Source organism: Gobio gobio (assembly GCF_949357685.1).
Source record: "Gobio gobio genome assembly, chromosome: 12".
Classification (NCBI taxonomy): Eukaryota; Metazoa; Chordata; class Actinopteri; order Cypriniformes; family Gobionidae; genus Gobio; species Gobio gobio.
The window spans coordinates 9,844,036-9,862,914 of record NC_137105.1 but is presented as its reverse complement, the minus strand read 5'-3'; the positions used below and the strand labels follow the sequence as shown (position 1 = coordinate 9,862,914).

The following is an 18,879-nucleotide window of genomic DNA, read 5'->3' as shown; positions in this document are numbered from 1 at the left end:
ATCGCTATAGATTTTAAATTCAGAAAATGAAATTAGAAAAGGTGAAATCAAGCGACCCTGAATGAACTTTAATGCATTTTCTAATCAATCAATAAATCTGAATACAAACATAAGCATCAATGACCCAATTAACATCTTCCATTCAATATTAACTGGACTGTTAAAAAAAACAGGTAACATGATGTAACTGTAATGGTGGCATCCTAATTTGTGTTGCGTATTAATATGAGTGTTGTATTATAAAACATTCGGAGAACAGGTGAACAGGTTCATGTTTTGTGTCAAACACCCATATCATCGGATACTTAGAGTAGGTTAGGTTACACAAAGCAGTTGTTGTCTTAATTCTCTAAGGGTGTATACACACACGCTGTCTGTTCAGAAGACTGCAGTCTTACATAATTGTGTGTGTGTGTGAGACTAACACCAGGTGAAGAACATGGATCACAGACACCTGTCGATGTACACACATAGATCTGGGCTGGATTTAATGTTGTTGAAAACAGTTTTGAATGTATTTCTGAAACTCTATCACTGCTTTCTCCTGGTCTTTTGTCTCAATGGACCCTTTTCGAAGTCGACGGATTTCTTTGATGGCTTCCAGACCTGAGAGGTTCCTTGTTTTCACCAGGTAACAGGCTAGCATGGTCCCTGTCCTGCCATGACCATGCATACAGTGAACCGCAACGGCCTGACGATCAGAAACACACAAAATCAGGTTTCATCTGGCTGACAGTTTATGAAAACACATTTTGTTGACCCTTATAACAATATGATATTTTAACACTGCATTTTTTTAAACACTACATAAAAATTAATGGTTAAGTAGTTCTTGTTACAATATAAAGGTTTTATAACATTTCTGTTTAATTTACCTACTTAATTATTATAATTAGGCCTATATAAAATTGTTTGACGATGTTAGTAACACATTTTTTACATTAGGGTTTTTTTTGCAGAAAAAAAAAATACACATATATAAATTAAAATATAATCTCGTTTTCTTAAAGGCAAATGAGTTTTTTCCGTATTAAAATAACCTAATTTAATTAATTTATTCTATGTATTTTGAATTCAATTCCAGATTATTTATTACAAACTTACAGAATGCGAAACAACAAAATCAGGTTTCATCTGGCTGACATAAACACTTGATAATTTGTTGACCCACATAATATGATATTTTAACATATGGCATTAAAACACGACATAAAGCTTGGCGGATAAGTAGTTCTTATTACAATATAAATCTGTTTTATAACATTTCTATTTAATGTACCTAGTACTTGTAGGTATTATAATTGTATAAAACTGACGATGTTAGTTGCACACATTTTTACATTTGTTTTTATTGTACAAAAACACACACGGTGACGACTGGCATATTATCATGGGCGTCGGAAGCAAAAAAAATGTGGGTGGGTCCTCAGAAATTTTTTACTGGAGTAGATGCCAATTACATTAAGTACAAATATACCGCTTTACTTGGTAAACGTATAGGTCGGAAAGACAAAATTACGTAAATCAATCGCAATTTCATTGAGAGCGACAGTAGTGTAGGGGTAAGACGCACGGCATCTAGTTTTGACACAAATCGACCCGCGGTTCGAGTCCGGCTTTCGCCGAAATCAATCTTCTCCGTTTTCCCATCACATATCAAATCGGAAAGGCATTTATTTTCAATACAAATTAAGAAAATATTAGAAAAGTGGAAATAAAGCGTCTAATATGTGTTTAATAATAAGTGTTTATCGATTAGGGTTAGGTAAACAGACATGTGCTGAATGTTAAGAGACGATAAAAGTGAGTGGGTCCAATATCATTGATCGTAAAAAGTGGGTGGGTCTTGTCCCACCTACATACAATGGTTCCGACGCCCATGCATATTATATACATTTAAAATAATATAACGATATTTTTTTCGTATTAAAAGAAACTAATTTAATTTAAATTGTTTAATTCCATTTTACATTATAGCAAACTTACAAAATATGAAAGGTAGTGAACCCCTAGACTTAAAAAAAACAAGTTAGCTCGTGTCACGTGTTATCCGTTTTTTTTCTCAGCGCTGTTTAGGATCGACGAGTTGTATTCATTTATAGTTATCAAACCAGGATTTTGTTTAAAATAATGTTAGAAATTCCTGGCGCTGACTCCAATTGGTATGAAAAATACAAATTTTCAAAATAAATAGATTTAGAACGATTGAACGATTTAGTGTAGTGATGTAAAATAAAAAAAAACGTCCTGAGATAGTAATTCTGCGCCTCGAAGCGCCCCTTGCGGATAAAAACTGTTTTAACAGGAAACGGTCACCTTCCAACTGTTAGTACAAAACACATCTCATATATAGATATTGGGTGAAAATTAAGCTCTGGACTTTTAATTCGATGATGTACCCATTCTATAAAAACCCTTTAAAGTATTCCAGTCCATCCTCACCTCCCCTTTAGCGTTGGCTTCCTCCACGATGCTCAGGAATCGCAGTATTTGAGCCGGACTCGGTGGCGTGAAGTCCACTATGCTGATGTGATGCAGGGTGAGCTCTGGACAGCTGTCATATTTCGGTGGTTTTGTTTCTAACAAGCACACCAGGTGTTTGATGCCGTTCTCCACCAGGAACTTATAATGCTGAGTTTCTGAAGGACATGCCAGTCCGGCGAGTTTCTGCGGTTCGACCCACGAGAAGTTCGGTGGAGCGACGGAAGCGCGCGACATGTCTAGATGAAGATATGTCGCTTCTGCAATGCCCTTTGATTCTTCACATCAGCTTTATAAAGCCGCTAACCTGGAGAATGAATCGGGCTGTAAGGGCGTATCCGGTGTGACTGTCAGACAAGCATTGCATAACAAATCCCATGTAAGTACACTAACAAAATGAACATGATTTACCGAGACCGGGGCTAGTTGTCACACGTTTTGCTCCAGTGAATGTTTCTCGGTTTCAAAAAGCAACTGTTCATTATATTGACATTGAACAACATTTACATAATATCCTTTATTTTGTATATATATAAATTTAGGCTTTTAATTCTTTTGTTATTAAAATATCAGAACAGTTACAACTTACACCCAATTTTCTACTTTGCCCCCACAGAAATCACAATGAATTTCAATATCGAAATTGAAAACATGTTAGGAAAGTAAAACCAAGCCATTGACTTTTCTTTTTAAATCATTTTTAGATTAATCAATGCAAAACAAATCAACAAATTTAAAAAACTTTTTTTAATACATTACAACTTTTATGAAAAAAATATTCTCATATATCTATGTCAGCATGAATGCATGTTAATATTTTTTGAATGTCAGTGTAGTTTTATTATGTTGGCTTATTAAACATGCACGGAAAAGGATATATTAGGAAAAAATAATATTAAATATAGATTTTTCAATGACCCTTGTAAGATTTGAGTAATTATTATGATTTTTCCAGGCCTGAAAATCACACTTTTGACCTGATATGAAACATACATTCTGTAGGATTTTCCTTTGGTTGTTATTTAGGGTGGAGCTGCCTGGAGCTCTTGATCTAGATTGATTGACTTTTAATCACAGACAATGAAAGAACAACAGGTTACATCAGCTTTAGTATTTAGCATGAACGTTTCATAAAGAAGCCCAATGCACTGCCAAACAGAGGAGCAGCGATATCAGAGCAAGACTTTTGATGTCACAACCGCTCATGCAGGGCGCAGGCGGGATGATTTTGAGATCAGGAATCGCCCCTGTGTTGCGTGTTATGTTTTTCTGGAAATGTACATTCACAACACAGTTAGGCAACTTCGAGAAATGACAGATTAATGCGTGTTGTGGAGGTGTGGACACTTACAAATGAATCAGCAATTATGACGAGCTGATCGACTGTCTTCAGTGTTTGTTGGTACTGATTGATAGACGTGTCATTCCAAGTCATGTTGTTCATCATGTTGCGCCAAGCACTGCAAATATCAAATAAAAGCCATGGTCATTATTAGAGCTAAATGCATGCATTGATCACATTCGGATGACACTAGTGTTTATAAGGGAATTACATTTGACTTGGCGTTCCCATTGCAGACATTACAGCGGTCACATTAGGGAAGCTCATACAGCCGCTCAGATTCATAGCTGGATAGTAGAAGAGGAAGGCCAAACACATCTCTTCTGAAGTCGAGAGCCCCCCCTGTGGGCAGACATACACGAAAAAAACATTTCAATGTAAAGAAGCAGTTGAAATGTGCAGCTGCATGAAGAAAAGTTAGATATTTGTACCAACCCATGTGAGTGTGGTGCGGTTTTCAGTATTATAAGTGCACTCCACCAGCAATTTGTCACCCTGAAAGAGAAAAAAACGACAAAACCATCATTTTTTGGCTCGACAAACATAAACGTGATGAATGGTGCATTGCATATTATTTGATGCAGTAATGAAATCCTTATAAATTGAGTAGCATGTTAAGTTGTTCTACGAATTCAAATAATTTCACACTCACCAACTGCACTGTCTTAGTTTTGCCCAAGTTTGTCACATCCTGATATTCAAAATTATAGTTTTCATCCGCGGCTAAGAGATCGATCTGTTTTCCCCCTCTGAAATAGACAACAACATACTTAACATGTTTAGTTTTTTTTCCTAGACATTTTGAGCAGCGAAAAATAAGACGTTTATTTTATATAGCGCCTTTCTGCAAACAAACTCAAGGTCACTTTACAATATTTTAACAAGTAAATACGACAGCAGGCAAAGAGACAATACAGATACACCGAGCGCAGGTAACATAACATGCACTATATTGCCAAAAGTATTGGGACACCCTCCAAATCATTGAATTCATGCGTTCCAATCACTTCCATGGCCACAGGTGTATAAAAGCAAACATTAGTGAAAGAATGGGTCGCTCTCAGGAGCTCAGTGAATTCAAGCGTGGTACCGTGATAGGTTGCCACCTGTGCAATAAGTCAATTCGTGAAATTTCCTCAGCGCTAAATATTCCACGGTCAACTGTTAGTGTTATTATAACAAAGTGGAAGCAATTGGGAACAACAGCAACTCAGCCACGAAGTGGTAGGCCATGTAAAATCACAGAGCGGGGTCAGCGCATGCTGAGGGGCACAGTGCACAGAAGTCGCCAACTTTCTGCAGAGTCAATAGCTACAGACTGGGGCTGCATGATTTGGGGAAAATATCTAATTGCGATTATTCTGTTTAAAATTGCGATTGCGATATAAAATGTGATTATTATTATTTATTTATTTTTACAAAGGAAAAGTGTGTATATAACATTTTGTGTTTATATTAATATGACTAATAATAATTATTATTATTATGATTATAATTATTGCTAAATAAAAATAAGAAATATTACTATTACAATAACATTCATTATTAAAACAATTAAAATAGAGCATTTAAGAATAAATATAACAGTATAATAATAATAATATTTATATTTTACAGAAAACTTAAAATGATGGGTTACCTGTTAATATGTAGACAACCTATATCTAAAAATCATTAGAAAGGTCTAAGGATTTATTGTAAAAAACAATTGTTATTATACAAATCTGTGCTTTTTATCCGTGATATCAATTTCTTAAAGTCTATGTCTCTTAAAGTCTTTAATATGAAATATGAGCCTCTTATGCATCCACTGTGGGGATTAAAACTCCTGTACATTGAAGAAAATCATATGGATTGTCATATAAATTTATTTAGAGAGAAGTATTATTTTTCCTATTTTCTACCCAAAAGTTTAAAGGTGAACTATGTAAGATTTTTGCAGTAAAATATCCAAAAACAACTAGGCCAGTGTTATATATTTTGTTCAGTTGAGTACTTAGAATATCCCAAATGTTTCCAACTATTTGTAAATCGTGAGAAATTGCTATTTTAACCAAGGAACCGGGACGTGTGAGCTATGCGTTTGAGGGAGTCGCCTGTCGATTGCGTCATATCTGCGTTACCCTCGGTTTCCGGTTTTATTTAGCAGAAACGCTTTACTCTCACTGCAGTGTGAACAAGTGTCATAGCAGCCGCTGAGCGAACGTCATAACTTCCTTTTCAACACACTCAGATATATCTAATACGATAAACAGAGTTGCGTTACCTCATACTCATGAATGGAAAAGAGGAAGTGGCGCCGGCGACCGTGTCATAATAAAAGTCCCGCCGCCGACTATGCCATAATAACAGTCCCGCTCTTCAATCGCTCCTGCGGCCTTGTTCAGCTCCACAACACTCGGTCCTGCTCTGCTTCAGACTACAGTAACGTTAATAATCGCATCTATGAACATGTTTTCTGCCCGAGTCCTATCCCGATTCTTTCCCACCAGCTGTGAGGTGAAGACCACATGTCCCAAGATTCTGCGCTCAAACGTGCCGTCATCAAACTACGCCTTTGTTTTGAATAGGCGACCTCTAGTGGACGGAAAAGTTACATAGTGTAGCTTTAATTCATACTGGAGGCCAGATGGCGCCCTCATTTGCCTCAGGAAATCCCTATGGGAAATCCCTAATGTGAAGCTCACTCTGCAGGCTGAATAAAACGAAGATAGAAATGCTTTGACTGATTAAACATGAAGATAATTACGGAAGCCCTGAACCGCAAAGTAAAAAAAAAAAATCGGTCAATACATTTTTTTAAAAAAATGTAGAATTTTGAGAATAAAGTCGAAAAATTTTGAGAATAAAGTCGAAAAATTTTGAGAATAAAGTCGAAATATTTCGAGATTTAAGTCAAAATTACAAACGCAGCCTCATTGACGTAACACACACACTACAGCACTGCAGCCGCTATTTGAACAGGGGGCTGAAAACTTTCATCATCCATCAGGTAGCCTAAATATCACTAAAGAGATAAAAATTTAAATATAAAACGTAGTGTTCAGGGGCCTCATTTATAAATGTTGCGTATGCACAAAAGAAGGCGTACGCCGCTCTCTACGCAATAATTGGTATTTATAAAAAGCAAACTTGACGGGAAAATGTGCGGTCCTTCACGCAAGCTCTGACCCAGGCGTACGCACAAAAACGGGTGAAATGAGAAATGGCGACACCGTCGGCAGATGGAAGAAACACGTGAAAGTGTGTGAAACTGTAGATCGTTGTGTTAAAGAAATGGCTATGCCTCATAAATAACATTAAGACTTCACAAAGCAAGTCTTACAATGAACAGCCTATACGAACACCTGTTTGATTGATCTGCAGTGTTAAACAAACAAAATCAAACGAAAATTACAACATAAATGCAAATTAACACATATTTGCAAAAAGAAAAGTGAAATATGTTCTGCAATAATATTGGCATGTTATGCAATAATATTGGCATGTTATGCAATGCAATTCATCCTCATAAATATGGTAAACAACGAAATAGCTAATGTACAAAACTGATATTCTCGTCAAGTGTCCGTCTGGCGGAGCAGATAGATGCAATTAGACTGATAGATAGATAATTAGGGAGATATATAGATAAATAGATATATGTATTAATTGTCCACTGGGGAAAGTTGTTTTCATAGTAAAATTTCTTCATCAGCTACGTTTATGGTATTCATGCATATGCCTTTAGTTTTATTTTTGATAAAATGACGTCTGTCTCAACCATTCAGAAAGCTGCAAGACATTACATTTGCACGGAACTATTTCCCATTTCCACGTAGATTATAACCGACATCTGTGGCTTGTCAGATTCAATTAAATGGATGGAAATAAAATGCCCATCTCAATGCGTAATGACGCACAATGGCTGATCTTGTGCTCTAGAAGATGTGGCGAATGGAAGGATTCGGAGTGAACGCATCTTCAGACAGCAAGAGGACACACTCTGGCGATGGAGCACTAGACGCTTTTTTGCCTCGACTTTGATGTCCGACCATTTCTTTTTTATTTCAGCGATAGTCCGAGGTTGTGAGGCTACAGCATTTACGGCGTCTGCAACCTTTTGCCACTCAAGTGTCTTTTTGGCATTAGTAATGCCCACACTGTGCCCTCCAAACAACACTTTTCTTCTCTTTTCAACCTCGCCAACGATAACTTCTACCTCACATTGAGTGAAGTTACGTTTTTTTTTTTATTTCCTCTCTGTGTTTGCCATGATTTCGCAACCTATGAATATTAACTTGTGGGCGTTTCACGGACTATTTATGGGCAACTATGGGCATGACATGAAGCCGCAAAAGCTGCGCTACATTTAGAATTGATTGTGATTTATTAAGGGAAAACTGCGTAGGATGTGCGTGCGCACGGTTTTATAAATCCGAATATTTCTGTGCGTACGCACGTCCTGTTTCATCCGTACGCCACTTCTGACGCAAATCCTACGCAAAGTTTTATAAATGAGGCCCCAGGACAGGTTATCTTAACGTTCATGAAACAGACAGGCCTACAGGAGTTTTCAAACTGCGAGCGCCTGCTCAAGAAGAATGATTGGTTTAGGCCAAAACTGCTGTGATTGTGAATATAATTAAATAAACCCTTTTATCCCTATTATATGATACATTAATATCTGCTTTATGATTATGAATATGATTTATGACGTTCCAGTAAATTGAAAAAAATCATCCAGCTAAGTTCAATAAAAAGCAGTACAAATTATATTATTAATTATAATAAATTAAGACATCCAAATTTCATCATGGATTTTATACAATTAAAACAATTATCATAGAATAATGTAGCCTGACGTCGTCATACTCAATTCTAGTCAGAATATGAGTCTGATACTGCTCCGTTGGGCTGTGATTATGGGGCGTGTTTCAACCGAACCAGGAAAGACCTCAATTGGATAAACCTACAACCAATCAGAGCAACGGAGCGACGCATAACGTAAGTTATCAAATGTCAACAGAACTCAACTGCACTGTGTTGCCATGTCCGCGGGTTGAAGCGACCCCAATTATGTGATATACAGACCCAGGAATGCGATTTTTAGCTGCCAGCCCTGCCAAAATAACACATATTTTACCCCACAAATGCCTTTTTTCCCGGAGAACCCCCCCCCTGGAAAGCTATCGGGCTTGTTTTTGGCTAGTTTTGAGGAACGTTAGCAATTGGGCGGGTTTTGTTGTAAAAACTTGGCAACCCTGTAACCTGCACGCACGCTGGAATAATGCTGCCTTCACGTGCTCTCGGAATTATCGTAAATACGAGTTTCCTGGGTAAACATTGCACATGAACGCCCTCACATTTTGAAACTTGAATGCAATGCGCTCGTAATCACGACTTCAGAAGTCAGAATCATCACATTTCCGATAGCACGTGAAGGCAGCATAAGTAGCCTAACGTTAGAATAAAAATATGAGCGTAAACGATCTTTGCTGGTTTTGTAAAAAAAAAGGATACACAGAGTTTACTTACCAACACGATCATCATTTCTGAGAGAAATAGTAAAGGTGAATGCATATACGAACAAGTTCTCCGTTTAGGATTAGAACAAACTCAACCCAAGCGCCTTTGATGACGTAGATGATTACGTTACTGTTGATCATCTGTCCATCATCGTCTAAAGCCCGCCCTGACAATTTCATTGGTCCGAACAGTTTCTGTTCGGGCATAATTACTTCTCTACCGATCAAGTCCAGACCGAACTGCCCGAGTAAAAATGTTGTGGGCGGGGCTAAGTTCGGCTGGCATCCAGGCTAAGAATAATGGTTTCTATACTGTAATAAAGGAGATTGCAATTAGCATTGCTTTATTCATATTAATATGACACACATAAAACATATATGATCACATCATATGTTAATTGTCCTCATGTTTCATCAGTCAAAAGGTTTCTGCTTTTTATTGAATTTAGCTGGATGATTTTTCCCATTTTGCCTACTGGAACATAATAAATCATTACTTCTACGAGACCGTTTTTGGCGTTCTGTGTGAGAGCGCCCTGCAGCTTCAACCCTCGAAGTTACACTATAGCCTATATAAGGCGCACAAGATCATCTCATTTTGGATAGGAATCCAAATCTGTCAGGTCACGCGCTGGTCACTCTCTGAATTTAAATCTAGATTTATCCACATTGACCCATAGAAATCTTTACGTGAACACGCATCCGAAAAAAGTGCGGGGATTTTTAATTAGATTTTGCTCTCAGAGCAGATATTAATGTATAAGATAATAGTCATAAAAGGGTTTATTTAATTATATTCACAATCACAGCAGTTTTGGCCTAAACCAATCATTCTTCTTGAGCAGGCGCTCGCAGTTTGAAAACTCCTGTAGGCCTGTCTGTTTCATGAATGTTAAGATAACCTGAACACTACGTTTTATAATTCAATTTTATCTCTTGTTTAGTGATATTTACTGTACGTTAAGGGCAATTAGGCTACCTGATGGATGAGTTTTCAGCCCCCTGTTCAAATACACTAGCGGCTGCAGCGCTGTAGTGTGTGTGTGTGTGTGTTACGTCAATGAGGCTGCATTTGTAATTTTGACTTTAATCTTTATTGCATACTTTTATTTTTATGAAAATACCCAAGAAGGCTTGAAGAACTCAAATACACCATATCTTGTCGCAGAAGTATTATCTACGGAAGCCCTGAACCGCATATTTTTGAATAAAGTCGAAATATTTAGTGAATAAAGTCGAAATATTTCATGAATGAAGTCGAAATATTTCAACTTTAATCTCAAAATTCTAGATTTTAATTTTATTTTATTTTTTTACAGAGTATTTTCTTTTTTAACTTTGCGGTTCAGGGCTTCCGTAGATAATACTTCTGCGACAAGATATTGTGTATTTGAGTTCTTCAAGCCTTCTCGGGTATTTTCATAATAATAAAAGTATGCAGTGCTGATTAATATTCTGTGATAAGAAGCCACATCAGCTCGACTGACTATATGAAGTGAGTTAAAACCTGTTATTGAACGTTGTATTTGGTTGGACAACAGGTTTATGAATGCTTCGCATTACTAGTTTGTGAAGATGTTTGACACATGTTCCTCAAACTCGCAGTGCTTTCAGACGGAGCAGTGTTTACTCCTGATCACAGAGCCGCTCTTCACTAACACATTGGGCATTTATTTATTTCATTCAAATTGCAGCCTTTGTGCTTTCATAATCGTACATAAGCCAAATCGCAATCGCGGTTCAATTTCGATTAATCGTGCAGCCCTACTACAGACCTCCAAACTTAATCTGGCCTTCAGATTAGCTCAAGATCAGTGCATAGAGAGTGCAAGTGCAATGCAAAGCGTCGGATGCAGTGGGGTAACTCTTGGACTCTTGAGCAGTGGAGACGTGTTCTCTGGAGTGGCCAATCAAGCTTCTCTGTCTGCCAATCTGATGGACGAGTCTGGGTTTGGCAGTTGCCAGGAGAACGGTACTTGCCTGACTGCATTGTGCCACGTGTAAAGTTTGGTGGAGGGGGGATTATGGGGTGGGGTTGTATTTCAGGGGTTGGGCTTGGCCCCTTAGTTCCAGTGAAAGGAACTCTTAATGCTTCAGCATACCAAGACATTTTCATGCTCTCAACTTTGTGGGAGCAGTTTAGGGACGGCCCCTTCCTGTCCCAACATGACTGCGCACCAGTGCACAAAGCAAGGTCCATAAACACAGATGAGCAAGTTTGGTGTGGAGGAACTTGACTGGACTGCACAGAGTCCTGACCTCAACCCGATAGAACACCTTTGGGATGAATTAGAGCGGAGACTGCAAGCCAGGCCTTCTCGCCCAACATCAGTGCCTGACCTCACAAATGCTCTTCTAGAACAATGATAAAAAATTCCCATAAACACACTCCTAAACCTTCCCAGAAGACTTGAAGCTGTTATTGCTGCAAAGGGTAGGCCAACTCCATTTTAAACCCAACGGATTAAGAATGGGATGTCATTAAATTTCATGTGCATGTAAAGGCGGGCGTCCCAACTTTTGCCAATATAGTGGACATACCATAAAACATCATAAAGTTAGGGATCAGACAAACAAGAAAGTTTTAAAGGAAAAATGTCTGACGTTTAACCTAACCATGAACTCCCGTACGGCCGTTGCCACAAGCAAGTGATTTATAGTTTATAAAGTTTTAAATATGGATATTTTTCTTTCAAAAACCCATCGCTTCACTTGAGAAGGCATTTATTAACCCACTGGAGCCGTATGGATTACTTTTATGATGGATGGATGCGCTTTTGGGAGCTTCATGTGCTTCAATGCCATTATAATGCTTGGAAGTGCCAGGATATTATTTAATATAACTCTGATTGTGTTTGGCTGAAAGAAGAAAGTCATATACACCTACAATGGCTTGAAGGTGAGTAAATTATGGGAACTGTTCATTTTTTGGGTGAACTATTCCCTTAATGTGTTTTTTGTTATTAGAAAAATGAAGAAAAACTTATTTTTGTCAGGTCAAACGAAGTACCTTTTACTATTTTATCTTGCATTTCTTTTTAGCCATTATCTAAAAAAATTTAAGTTACTATTATTATTATATGGAACAAAGCAGCATGAACATTCTGCTTAACATCTCCTGTCTTCCACAGAAGAAAGAAAAGCACACAGGTTTGGAATGACATGAGTTTGAGTAAATGGTTTTTCATTTTGATATTCTGGTGATCTTTAATTCAGTTATTGATCAAAAACGTTTACCTGAAGTGTCCGACTCGAACCTTCCGTCCAGCCAAGTGTGTGTGCAACATCACAGAGAAGACCTGAAGATCATGTGACGTCTCCAGAACCTGAAGATCACAGAACACAACAGATCATCCAGTCATCTGCTGAGTCTGCCTTTGATTGTGAGAATGTGAGTAGCTAATACATATATACCTTTGGAATATGAGCGGTGTCACACAGGCCGTATGTGAGGAAGGATTTGGCTTTGGGTGGGATGGCGTACCCAGTGGCCACTACAAGCCCTGTCCCTAAAACAGCTGCATCATGCTGACGTAGTTCAGATGTGTAATAGAAACGCAGACCCGAGTTATCAACACGACCTGTGATGAGAAGAAAGTATTGTTTAATCATGTCAAAAGACTTTAAATATTCATCAAAGTGTAATATTTTACATTGTAAACCTACTGACTGACCTGCGCTTTTATTTGGGTTGTTGTAATGCACTTCAAGCCTGTAGAAAAAATCACCAACATTTCCTCCAATTGGAAGCCCTGCCATCTCAGGGAATTCAAAAGCCTGAAAGAAAGGTACATTAAACCAAAATAGTTTGAATGAGAAATTCAAATGAAAATGAGAAAATATAACCAAGAGATGAAAATGATGTTTGATTTCTGAACAGATACTAACCCCTCCGCCAACTCCCCACACGGCAACGGTCTCCATACACTCGTTGGTCTTCACATTTATGTAACATTGCGCTTCCAATGGCGTGGTCACACTCTGCGGGCAGCGGTACAGCAGCAGATGATGCACGAGGTCCAAGTTTGTGACGAATGGCTCAATCTGGAGAAAATGAAAGTAAGTCAGAGATGAAGATGATCGACAGTTCGCTGATAGATCATGTGTGTGAATTTCATAGACTCACTTACACGATAAATGTGCTGTTTGCGATCAAAAGTCGGGGCTTTCATGATCTTGCAGTGATAGTAGGTCTGGTTGGCTGGAACAGTGAACTGAAATGATCAAATTTAATCATGTAAAGTGAAAGTTCCCACATAAGACATTTTATGTCAGAGAGCATCATGGGGGAATTCACAAAAAAAAAATGTTTAAATGCTTTCTCTGTCGTTTCAGCATCCAGTTCAATTAAGATATTATGCAAATCAGGTAACTGCCGTACAACGTGGGTCAGCGTACAGTGTGCATGACGCTAATTTCGTCTTCAGGAGAGTACGTGCGGGTTGCACATGCACATTTAATGTTTTTGCAGTATTCACATGGGTTGTAAATAACTTGTGGTGAGAAATTGCTCATAACTGCGTATGCGTGAACCCCTGTGTGCGCGTATGAGTCAAAAGAACTATGCAAGGCTGTGTGTTTGACTGTGCGCATACGCTCGCGTTTAGTCGCTTAAAGCAAATGCCAAATGCATAAATGTAAATGTATACATATTTTCTAGTGAATTAACCCCACATTGTTCTTAAAATCACTCTAGTCTGTAAACATTTTAGTTCAGTCTGAACTCACTTCAGCTGAACAATTACATTTTTTTTGTTTGTAGAAATTTACTTTACAGTTGCTTTGAAATAATCGGTATTGTTGCGCCATAAAAAATAAAGGTGACTTGACTACAGTCTAGTCTGAATGTTATGGCATAATTTTTTCTCAATAACAGGCATGATGTGATAAGTACATTTTCTATTTTCACAAAAAAAAAAATCAGCAAGACATTCACAGCCAATGTATTTGTGTTAAATGAACTGTATAATGTACAAGTTTAAAGCTGCCGTCCGTAATTTTTGCCTCTTTGTTGCCATCTCTGTTTGAAACCTGCAATTGCAGTTATTTGTGGAATTATCATCTTTATGTGGAGCGTGCATCGCCACGGCTCATAACGATTGCTTTAGCTCATATCACATCAAACCATGCAAATTATTATTACTATACTTTGTTCTCAAATTGTTACCATTAACATCATCAGCATTGCGTGACTGTGTATTTAGTGTGTATCAGCGTTACCTGTACATTTCCATTTCTGTACTGTCTAAACTTTTGCTTTTGACTACGGGTGAATCTCCAGTCGTCACTGATGATCGTTTCTGGATTACAATCCGCCATTCAAATTATATGTTTAATTATTCTGTGAGAAAAGGCTATAAATGATCGGCCACCTGCAGCATCCTCACATGCGATAGCCTATACCCGGACTCCTTCTTTATGTATACTGACGTGATGTAATGACACAAAGCTAACGGCGGCAGCCTCATATTTCCCGTGGAAAGTTACCAATACCACTCAAATTATAACACATTATTATGAGTTTATCATTGTGATTCGGGCTACAGTTAAGAGATAACACTGGCTGGTTATGTACTTGCTCAAAAATTGATTTTGGATTTTTTTTAAACAGAAAAAGGGACTGCAGCTTTAAAGTGCACCTGGATTTTGGACCAATTACCAATTAGTCTTCAATGTAAAATAAATTGTAACCAAACAACTGATTAAACCAGGGTTCCTCAAACTCGGTCCAGGAGGGCCATTGTCCTGCAGAGTTTAGCTCCAACCCTGATCAAACACACCTGAGAAAGCTAATCCAGGTCTTCAGGATCACTAGAAAATCACAGGAAGGTGTGTTTGATTAGGGTTGGAGCTAAACTTTGCAGGACAGTGGCCCTCCAGGGCCGAGTTTGAGGAACCCTGGATTAAACGTTCTGTCTGGTCACAGCATGAAATAGCAAATAGTTTTGCAAAAATTCTACTTAATGAAACTGAGTAAAATAAAGAAAATAAAAAGTAAACATTTCTTACATTGACCATAGTCATGTCGAAATACTTGCTGTTTGGAGGGTTGACACGAGGCATGTACTTCAACAGGTTCACCTCTTTTGTTCCCCTTCGGTTATTATGGTACACGATGTCATCGCTCTGTCCGTACGCATAGATCAACTTCATTGGAAGATTCTGATCATGCAATAAAACAAAACAGACATCTGATCCACAGATACCAGCTGGAAAATGACAAAGTCTTTATCTAGTAGTTCGGATCTAGACGTTCAGGGTGTCTGAGTTCAGTCAGACAGTCCATCACATCAGCAGCTTTAGATTAAGTACAATTGAGACAAACAGTATCGGTATAAATTTCCTGGTCCCAGTGTGGATTTCCAGTTTGAGAGTGAAAGGTCCTACATTCACATTGTGTTCTGAGTACTACATAATAAAAGGGGAGAGTGAAAACAATGGTAAGTGCTTGTTTTGTAGTCACATCATAGTTCATAGATTACACACATGCCTCTGGTGTAATTTAGCAGAAAATGGGATATCAAATTCAGTAAGTAGGTGTTCTGTTTATAATTACACCAGTTCCGAGAACAAACAGTATATTTATACTACCTGCTCAATGTACAGGACATGTTCCTGCATCATTTGTTGCTGGAACTACCCAAACCTTAACAATTTTAATCTCTAAAATGGTCCATTATAGGTTGATTCTATTGTTAAATTCCCTAATCCTAAAAAGTCTTTTAAAGGAACACGCCACTTAAAAAAAAAAAAAAAAAATAGGCTCATTTTCCAACTCCCCTAGAGTTAAACAGTTGCGTTTTACCGTTTTTCGAATCCATTCAGCCGGTCTAACGGTAGAACTTTTAGCATAGATCATTGAATCTGATTAGACCGTTAGCATCTTGCTCAAAAATTACCAAAGCGTTTTGATATTTTTATCAACTATATTTAACTTGACTCTTCTGTAGTTACATCGTGTACTAAGACCGACGGAAAATGAAAAGTTGTGATTTTCTAGACCGATATGGCAAGGAACTAAACTCTCATTCCTGCGTAATAATCAAGGAACTTTCTGCTGTACCATGGGTGCAGCGGCGCAGTGATATTATGCATTGCCTGAAAGTAGTCCCCAGCACGCTCCCTGTGCAGGTTGTCACGTTGGTTATGTTTACGGAAGTTAGCCTATTTTCAGGCACTGGATAATATCATTGCGCCGCTGCACCCATGGTACGGCTCAAAGTTCCTTGATTATTACGCAGGAATAAGAGTATAACATTTTTTTTTTTTTTTTTGAGTACTCCCTCCGGTGCGAGGAAGACCCGTTTAGATCTGCTCTGGTGGGTAAAACATCTAGAGAACGCCCTCAAGTTAGGCCAAGAAGATTTGTCTGTAAGGGTACTGTCTAAACGCACAGTTACCTGACAAATATTTTTAAAGAAAACCTGACTCTCCATTTTCTTCCACCCCAGATAGGGGATTTCATCTTTATTTTTATTTCCTTTTAATTCCTATTATAATTATTATACTATATATATTTTTATTTTATTCACTTATGACTATTTTAACTTCATTTCTGTGTAAAGCACTTTGAATTGCCACTGTGTATGAAATGTGCTATACAAATAAACTTGCCTTGCCTTGCCTTGCCTATAGTTCCTAGCCATATCGGTCTAGAAAATCACAACTTTTCATTTTCCGTCGGTCTTAGTACACAATGTAACTACAAAAGAGTCAAGTTTTAATTAGGAAAAATATCCAAAATCTTTGGTCATTTTTGATCGAGATGCTAACGGTCTAATCAGATTCAAGGATCTATGCTAAGCTATGCTAAAAGTGCTATACCGCCAGATCTGGAGATCGGCTGAATGGATTCGAAAAAAAGTGGAGAGTTCCTTTAAGAAGTCTTTTCTACTCACCAAGGCTGCATTTGTTTGATCACAAATACAATATAAACAGTAATATTGTGAAATATTATTACAATGTAAATATTATTACTATTTTTATGTATAATTTATTTGTGTTTTCAGCTTCATTCCTCCGGTCTTCAGTGTCACATGATCATTTGATCACGCTGATTTGCTGCTCAAGAAACTTTTATGATTATTGTTGAAAACCGTTGCACTGCTTAATATTTTTGTGTAAAGCGTGATACATTTTTTTAATGAATAGGTGGATATATAAATGTCTTTACTGTCACTTTTGATCAATTGCATCCTTGCTGAATAAAAGTATTAATGCCAAAACATGGTAGTGTGGGAATGTTGTTCCAGGACTCACGGTGATGGGTAAATCATTTTCATCACAAGACTCAATGGACCTCTGAAACTTCATAACTGTTTTCCCGTCAGACTCTTGTAGAGACAGGAGCTTGTAGTTCTGTTGCTGGTCAACCACAGGTATTGAATTGCCCACGGCATGACGGTCCTGAACAACAAAAATCGTGCATATTTTCACTCATAACAACATTTGTGAGATATTTGCTTCATAATTAATTTACATATGACAAATGACTAACTGGAAATATCCAGCTAAAGGGCCAAAACACACACTTATATAATATTAGGACCCACTTTATATTAGGTGGCCTTAACTACTATGTACTAACATTTTAATTAATCATTTGATACAATGCACTTATTGTGTACATGCATGTTTTTACATTGTACTTACATTTTAAAAAATACCTGCATGTAATTACTTATCTGTAATTAATTTCTGTAGTTACATTTGTAATTACACAGTTGACACTTCCCTTACACCTAACCCTACCCTTAAACTTCCCCATACCACCACACCTGTCCATAACCCTACCCGTATCCCACCTCAAAAATAGTATTTTATTGTAAGAGGTACTCCGATAATTCTTGTTTTATTTTCAACTTCGACAATATATATTTTAAAATAATTCCTTGAAACACTCAGACGTTGTCAAACTTATTAATGATATCACAATGAAAGCCAATTTTCATATTAACTAGAAATGCGTACCAGAAAAAAGAATATACAATTAGTTGTGATTTATTGACAGTTATCAGTCTCATCTTTTATGTGAAAGACTAAGAAACCCAAATATAAGAATTGATATTACATATATGAATCAGAATCAAAAATATAAAAGTATCCACTGTAAGTGACTTTAACAGTTATCAATGTCAGTCTTTGACTTTACCGTGAAGTAATTGCCTTTCGGTCCAACTCCTCCAATGACGATATCGGCTCCAGTCATTCCTCCTTTAGGGCTGAAGCCAAAACCGACCCATCCGCTGGTGTTGACAGTGAGCTCGAACAAGATGTTGCCCTGGATCTCATCAAAGCCCCACTTCAGCCGCACATTGTGCTCGGGGTCCAGGTGTTCAGAGAAAGGCAGAAGAGGGTCTTCCTGAGCGCAGGACCACTGGGCTGAAAGCAAGAGCAGGACAAGAGATAATATGGCCATGTTACCTTTACAAATTCTGACAAACAGTGTCTCTGTAAGATGTTTGAGAAGGAAGTGCACATGAAACTGCTCTGTAGTGCACTTTAACAGCCCCCTCCCATCCCCCCCTCACCTGAGTCACAGTTCTCCTC

The 18,879-nt window shown here is 37.8% G+C and overlaps 2 protein-coding genes across 2 annotated transcripts; both read right to left on the bottom strand.

Moving 5' to 3' along the window:
• Nucleotides 1-53: 53 nt before the first annotated feature.
• dusp23a (dual specificity phosphatase 23a) lies at nucleotides 54-2,862 on the bottom strand. The gene is made up of 2 exons (XM_079831010.1): nucleotides 2,443-2,862; nucleotides 54-691 (listed from the first exon to the last, which is right to left on the bottom strand). Exons 1-2 carry the CDS (start codon nucleotides 2,716-2,718, stop codon nucleotides 488-490), a joined length of 480 nt encoding a protein of 159 aa, XP_079687136.1. The 5' UTR covers nucleotides 2,719-2,862; the 3' UTR covers nucleotides 54-487.
• Nucleotides 2,863-2,986: 124 nt separating this feature from the next.
• On the bottom strand, nucleotides 2,987-18,800 carry LOC307134919 (DBH-like monooxygenase protein 2 homolog). Its single transcript, XM_079831009.1, has 13 exons — nucleotides 18,482-18,800; nucleotides 17,590-17,736; nucleotides 15,340-15,492; nucleotides 13,461-13,544; nucleotides 13,219-13,374; nucleotides 13,005-13,107; nucleotides 12,745-12,911; nucleotides 12,568-12,656; nucleotides 4,476-4,572; nucleotides 4,259-4,318; nucleotides 4,035-4,165; nucleotides 3,833-3,941; nucleotides 2,987-3,750 (listed from the first exon to the last, which is right to left on the bottom strand). Exons 1-13 carry the CDS (start codon nucleotides 18,746-18,748, stop codon nucleotides 3,610-3,612), a joined length of 1,704 nt encoding a protein of 567 aa, XP_079687135.1. The 5' UTR covers nucleotides 18,749-18,800; the 3' UTR covers nucleotides 2,987-3,609.
• Between the last annotated feature and the right edge of the window lie 79 nt (nucleotides 18,801-18,879).